The sequence below is a fragment of the Octopus bimaculoides genome, chromosome 14, assembly GCF_046866305.1.
Source record: "Octopus bimaculoides isolate indiv1 chromosome 14, ASM4686630v1, whole genome shotgun sequence".
Classification (NCBI taxonomy): Eukaryota; Metazoa; Mollusca; class Cephalopoda; order Octopoda; family Octopodidae; genus Octopus; species Octopus bimaculoides.
This window is the reverse complement of record NC_142941.1, coordinates 5,578,680-5,586,179: the sequence shown is the minus strand read 5'-3', so window position 1 is coordinate 5,586,179 and position 7,500 is coordinate 5,578,680. Positions and strand designations below refer to the sequence as shown.

General features: G+C 35.4%; 1 protein-coding gene and 1 pseudogene across 2 annotated transcripts in view; one reads left to right on the top strand and one right to left on the bottom strand.

The window, feature by feature from the left end:
• LOC149132602 (uncharacterized) overlaps positions 1 to 206 on the top strand; it is a 1,168-nt pseudogene extending 962 nt beyond the window's left edge.
• LOC106874640 (uncharacterized) overlaps positions 1 to 7,500 on the bottom strand; it is a 182,045-nt gene that overhangs the window by 171,706 nt on the left and 2,839 nt on the right. For both annotated transcript variants that reach the window (XM_089363154.1, XM_089363153.1), the window contains exons 2-3: positions 6,649 to 6,735; positions 3,889 to 4,041 (exon numbers count right to left, since the gene is read on the bottom strand). In XM_089363154.1, coding sequence (XP_089219280.1) covers positions 3,889 to 4,041; positions 6,649 to 6,735 — 240 coding nt within the window. The remainder of the gene's footprint in view (positions 1 to 3,888; positions 4,042 to 6,648; positions 6,736 to 7,500) is intronic.

The following is a 7,500-nucleotide window of genomic DNA, read 5'->3' as shown; positions in this document are numbered from 1 at the left end:
GCTGGCACTGTAGGCAATCTGGACGCAAGCGGCAAGATTGTTACAGCCTGAAGAGAAAGCAAAACAGAATGATAAAGCCAAGTCTACTTTTAAGAAGGAGTGCAGGATATGTGGTAAAAAAAATGACATATGAGCTGCGACTGCCGAGCAAGAAGGAAGGACAGGTTAGCGGAAGATTCGGAAAAAATTGGAGTGGCTGGCGCTAGGGGCAACAGCCAGCCAAATATTCCAAGGAGATCCCACCTCCGAGACGACGTACAAAGTCTGTGATTGACAGTGTACAAGTGGATGGAAGGATTAACCACCGGAAATGTTTCCCTGTGATTGATTCGGCTTCGGGACAAACGTTTCTGAAACCCGAAGTGTTGCAGCGTCTAGACTTGCCAGAGTCATCGCAGCAGTTATGTGGTGTTACCGGTCACTGTACTGAGTTGAGAGGGCCGGTTAATAGCCTGCTCGATGTTGCTGGACAAGAGGTCGTGCTTCCTGTCTATGTAGTGGAGATTGAGGATTAGAGTATCTTGGGTCTGGACTACCTGGCGTCAATTATTTGTCAACTAAACTTGTGCTCTATGAAGCTTTCGGTGAAAGGAAGATCAGTCCCTGTCAATCTGGTAAAGCAAACCACTCATGGTTTTGAGGTGAGAGCGTTAAGGACGAGAGTGATACCACCACCGAAATTGGAAAAACTGCTCCAGTGTCGTGTGAGTGGCCCACTTGCTGGCTGTCTGAGACTGGTGGACTCCGGCAGACGACGCTGGAGTGATGGTTGGACGAACTGTGGTGGAGGCAGGAGCTGATGAAGTACTAGTTGGGACAGCCAATTTCTCATGAGTGGCACTCATTCTAGTATATATATATATATATATATATATATATATATATATATATATATATATATTGGGCTAGCAAGAAAGTAAATTCGTTTTCCGCAAATAGTCATAATTTTTTATAATGTTATAATTTTTTCCTTTTGACATTTGATAGACGTTACTATTAGCTAGAAGCAAATTGTGCGTAATCTTGTTTACAGCTGTTAGTTCAGTGCGAAAACGAACATTTTCGCCATATTTTGCTTTTTTAAATGCAAGAGAGCTGCTGAGTTTCACAAAGAGATATGCGACGTTTCTGGTGTTGATTGCTTAACAAAAGGCACGTCAGAAATTGTTTTAAAAATTCCTGTATGGAGATTTTTCACCTAAAGATGACCAACGTTCTGGTCGACCTGCTGAAGATGATGATGACCGAATGATAGCCATAATTGAATCTGATTTTCATAAAAATGTGCAAGAGATTTCGGAGAGGTTAAATGTACCTCACACTGCATTGAAAATTACTGAAAATGTTTTGGACTCGTTAAGAAGCTCGATATTTGGGTTCCACATAAATTGAAAGAGATTCACTTAACGAATCAACATTTGTGGTATGCACCTCAAACGCAATGAAATCGACCTTGTTTTGAAACGAATCATCACTGGTAATGAAAAATCGATTGTCTACAATAACATCAATCGAAAACGATCATGCTCCAAGCATAATGAACCAGCAAAAACCACATCGAAAGCTGAATTTTGTGTCTGTGCTTGTCCCTGCACCATCGCTGAACAACCGATCTTAGTGTATTTATGTCCCCGTAACATAGCGGTTCGGCAAAAGAGACCGATACAATAAGTACCAGGCTTACAAAAAATAAGTCCTGGGGTCGATTTCTTTGACTAAAAGTCGGTGCTCCAGCATGGCCATTACACCGTTTCATATACCCATTCCCATTACATATTCCCGTTACAGGCAAAATTTTCCAAATTTAAATTTTGGTACTTTTTGAGCAAAATTTGGTACTTTTATTTTGCTAGATCTGGTACTTTCATCAAAATAAGTTTGACAAGCCTGATTGAATGAAGAAATTTACAGAGTGTGACGAAAGGGTAGCAGAACGATTAAGCATATTACTTGAAAACCACACAGAAATCCCAGGTCAGTTGACCAGAGGCAAAATAATGTTGTACCAGGAAGAAGCATCAACAGGAAATGCTGTCGACAACTTCAAACTAATAACCTGTCTGTCCATCATGTGAAAGCTGTTAAGAGGAAAACCATGTATTAATCAAAGGTAGGACAAAAAGAATATAACAAGCAGAGTCGAAGAAAACACAACATACCAAAAAATAGACGATAACATAACATGAGCGATACCATAGACAATAACATAAAAAAAGTGAACAGGACAGAAACAAGATACACGGGCCATTCGCAGCAAATTTCCTCATCAGTCGATTTCTTAAAGGTCATTATAGTTTCGCACCGCTTTGATACCGAAACTATTCGAATCCAACAAGGTGCCAGGGACTTAAAGGAAAAGCATTAAGCCTCCAGGAAAACCAAACTAATGTATACAGGAACGAAACAAGAACGGAAACGAAGAGAAAGCAAACTTTATACACATACAAAGCAGAGAAAATAATGGTACAATACAATACGAAAATATAGATAACAGAGAGTCTTTCTACTATCGGACGAATGTAACGTTATGAAAAATGCAAGTGCAACAGAAACAGAATTATACATTTAAAATGGACAAGCGCCTTTCGGCTATACACCAAAATAAGAATAATTGTCATATAAACTAATAACAAAAAGGGTCTTATGTATGTATATAAGCATGTATGTATATAAGCATGTATGTATATAAGCATGTATGTATGTGTCAGGGGTGTAACATTATCATTATCATCATCGATTAACTTCTATGCTAACACGTTTTGACGTTTGACAGAAAATGACGAGACTGAAAACAACATCGCACTCCAGTATCTGCTTTGGCATGCATTCTATGATTGGTTGTCCCGCTTAGTGCCAAGCAATTTATAATGTACTGGGTTCTTTTTTGGGTGGGGATACAGCATTGGGGGATGTGGTTTCTTTCAGATGCTCACAGGTTAAAGTATGGTAACGGACAGGAACAAGTTTTTTGATGTAGGAGAGATATTTTGCTACCCCTAATGAAAACGAAGAAAGAAATTACGGTGATGAGGAATTAGGGGTTATCTTCAAGGAACAAGCGAGAGTAGAGACAGAAATTCGGAAAGTGTAGGCAAGTAATGGTAAGTTAGCAACTCTGTGAAAAGAGAATGACAAATGGTTAGTGATGGAGAGAGAGGTGAAAGTGGTTGAGTATGGAAAACGTGTAAGCATCGTCAAGGCTGAATATCAGTTTTGTGGAGGGAGTGAAGGGAGTACGGGAGGATGAGTGAAGAGAAGGAGGAGATGAGATAAGTGATAGAACAAAGTAAAGGATGTGGAGAGCAATAGTATAATGAAACCGGGGATAGATGAGAAATGGCGTGGTTTTATGATGTATGGGGGTTTTCGGAGTTGGAGTTCAGCAGGATGTAGGGATGGAAATTGCGTATATGTGTTTGTGTGTGTTATGCCATGATGGGTGTATGTGATGTGACGTGCATGTGTGTATTTCAAGAATGTGATGAATGTTATTCGTCTGTATCAAACAATAAGGCATTTCTTTTCCTTTATAGAATTTAGTTAAGCCATTGTTTTATGGAAACAAGATTGTTAATGTAACGCTGTTCTGCATCTCTCAAAGTGTCTTATATTAATAAAGTGTAAAATGGGTCCCAATTTTAATATATGTTTTATATATTAATACCTTGATATCACTGCGCGTCTTGGTAGAAATTAGTCAATCAGAATTAAAATGTTGTGAATGAAAGTCACGCTTTAAACAATTGTACTTATTATCACAAATACGTAGCCGTATCTTCGAACAACTCACTTTGAATTTAATTGGAGTTTAAACAGAGTATATAAGAATCGAATCTTCAGCAATGCTGCTATTATTTTAATTACATTCTTAACAATCATTTTACTTACGTTTTTGACAATATGGCTTTTCATATCCAGGTAAGCATCCATTTTTACATTTACTTAGGATTTGGAACTGACAGTCACTAAGGTGTTTGCAGTTACATTGGTAGTTTTGGTTTTTTCCAAAGAAGTCAATTCCATCATAACCGTTACAACTGTCTGAAAACAAATAATACATCAACGATATTAAAACATTTCTTTGAATAATTCTCTTAACACATAATATTGATTCGTTAGTATTAGTTAATATCTAATTTATATAAACAGCTACAGGTCAAGATAGCGTTATGATTCATAACATGTAAAGACCATTAGCAGTCTCAGTGATGAGAAATGAATTGATCCGTCTATTAGGATCGGTTGGCAAACAGTTTACTTCTACGCTGCTCAATTGTCTGCCCTGAACAATAATTTATTATATATCGCATAATTTCGGTCTAAAAATGATAATTAGTGATCAAAACAACAGATTCTCAGCTTCTAAGTTTATTTACGTACATAGTTTCCTCACTCCATTGTTATTTAGCCATCACTAAGCATTGATTCAGCTGATCAATGATGAAAGCCTTTATACCCATCTCTATCCCGTTTCCACATTATCCAGTTTGTTTCTTTCTCAGAACAATAGGGTATGATTTTAGCAGGTCAACCAACGAGAGAAGAGGTGCCATTAAACACTGCAGTCTTTTAGGTTTTTCCTTTTTAACTTATATTCTTGAATTATTGAAGTTCGTAAATATTTGACATTCCTTCCATTTGGTTTATTTTCTCACGGAAAAGTCGCTGAGAGGTACATAGTAGAAGTGGGATAATTGAAAGATATCACATTCATAGAAGAGAAAACACACACGTATATATTTTCTTAAGCTTTGTTGTAAACTGGCTATTCGAGAAAGAACAACTTTGTCAACTTTTACTGCATCGAGTATAAATCTTTCACAACGTTCAAAACTGAGATACGTTGTGAAATTTTATAATATATATATATATAATATAATATATATATATAATATAATATAATACAATATATATATATATATATATATATATATATATATATATATATATATATATATATATATATAGTGAATATTCAAATCAAGCTCCAATTCCATTATGCCGGCTACAGTGTAAAATATACTGACTGGTAAACCAGTTTTTGGTGTTACATCGAGCTGTACCGATATAATATAGGATAAATATAATACTAATAGCAATAATGCTTGGATGGAATCTATGAATATATAATACAGTGCTACGCGCGTTTCCACAAGTCACATGCATCCTAAGACCACAGTCTGTATTCCTGACATAATTACAGTGTGTTCGGTAATATCCGCGGGTCTCGGGTAGATCACCTTCATAGATTCATTGTTTTAGATAATATAACATTAATAGATGTTTAACAAAGGGCTGTTTATCCCTTTTAGCGAATGTGTGGATTTCTGGGGGGAAGTGATGGAAAGAGAAGGAGGAGTAGTAGTTATATGGAGATGGAGGTGGGTGTGTGGTGATGCTGGACTTATTTTGCTATCCAGTCCGTACATTCCTTTGTTCGATCTCATTTAAGGCATCACTATCTTCAATGAAGTCCGAAGTAAACGGCTCAGTCGGTACAGCCACTACAGCCATCAGCTGTTGGAGTTCGTTGCTGGAATCGATAAAAGATTTTTTTTCTCAGAGTGACCTTTCATTTGTTTCTGTTGTTAACAGTTGTATATTGTTTAACCTCCTAAACATTGGTTTATTTGTTTTGCGTTCTTTCCTTGTTCTCTAATATGCTAAGGACGGCGGATGTTAGTCTCTTTCAAAATGCATAGTTTTCTAAATTTCAGAAACGATGTTTTGCTTCTATGTTTATATGATGTGATCACCTCGGAGTGTCTATTTGTCTATTTATCACGTTTTTTTTCTGGGTGTGAGGATTTCCTGAGTTTCTTCTAGACATAACTTGCATCGGAACATCACGGATATGCAACTGATACATGTATGTATATATACATACACACACACACACACACACACACACACACACACAAACACACACACACACACACACACACACACACACATATATATATATATATATATATATATATATATATATATATATATATATATATTCAGCATGTGATGAAGTAGGTGACATTCTCATCAATTAACTAAATTTAGCTAAATAAGAAAAAGAATAAAGTTTAGTATTTGGTATCAAAATATAAAATCTATCACATAAATGCTATAAACAGGAACATGTTAACTATGTTAACATCATCTGCATTTTAGGTTTATTTTTATAACAAAAGGTATCCATTTTGAAATATTACAAAATTAAATTTTTTATGATATTTAAAATTCATATTATTAGTTATATATTTTCTTAAAAGTATGTAGCAATTGATAAAAACTTCCCTGTCTTCTACCTGAAATTGATTAATCATTGTTATCAATTCATATATATTTTCTGTTGCTTTAAGTCATTCTCTGCCTTCTTATAAAATTAACACATCGTGATTCACATTTCTTTTTTTAATGTGATGTTAATTTACAGAATGGAACCAACATTTCAGGCATGTGTGTTCATGTACACGTACGCATAATTATATATAATAGCACTTACAACAAAAATGCACACAATGCAATAAAAAACCACACTATCGAAGAAATCTAAAACTATTGCAGGATGATGAAGCATGCTGAATATATAAGATCTGTATCATGTTATTCAATTAAGTGATATGAAAATAGCGCTAATACTACTAAACTTACCAGGTGTTCTGAAGCAAGTACTTTTGCAATAATATTGTTTCCTCTTGTCATCTGCGACGCAATCTCCTTCGGTGATATCACATAGGGCTTTAATATAAAGAAAATAGAATTTTATTTTTAAGTAGACATCAAGTGGGATACCCTAGAAATCTAGTAGCATATGAAAATATCATATTTATATCTTTCTCAGCAATACAATTGCCATAAATCAAAATATTTGTTAGTGAAAATAAAAACGAAGGGAAAACTTATCAGCGAAAACACAGACCGAAACTGTATTACCGGGAGAGTAACAATGTTATAATATTATAATAATATAAACTATATAAAATCATGAGGTTTGTGCAATAAAAGACAGTAGAGAGTGATTGCCTTAAGGTTTAGAGCTGGAGTAAAATGTAAGACATGTAGGAGAGGGATTTTGATAGCAATGAGCATAGAGCAGTTTTCGCAGGCTTAGATTATTATTGAGCATTAGGTAGATAATGGAATTTTTGCATTCGATAAAGAATAGAGAACGTTTATGTCTAATGCAAGGTGAAATGTGTTCATACTAGTGTATAATTAAAATGATAATTTAAAAAGGTTAATAAAAATAGTATCATATAATGCAAACGTTTCATTTAATAGTAAAGTACTTAAGCAGCATAGAGGCATTGCCATGGGAGTAATTATTGTCCTTGTTTTAACCGACTTGTACTTTCTTAGAAATTTATAAAAAAAAGACATTAAGTCTAGTTAGGCAGCTTAGTGCCTGTTCTAGATATACAGATGTTGCAAAGAGTGACCGGTAGAGCGGAAATGGCGTGACACTGGGGTGTCATTGCCAAGGCGGATGTCTCGGAGGTGTTC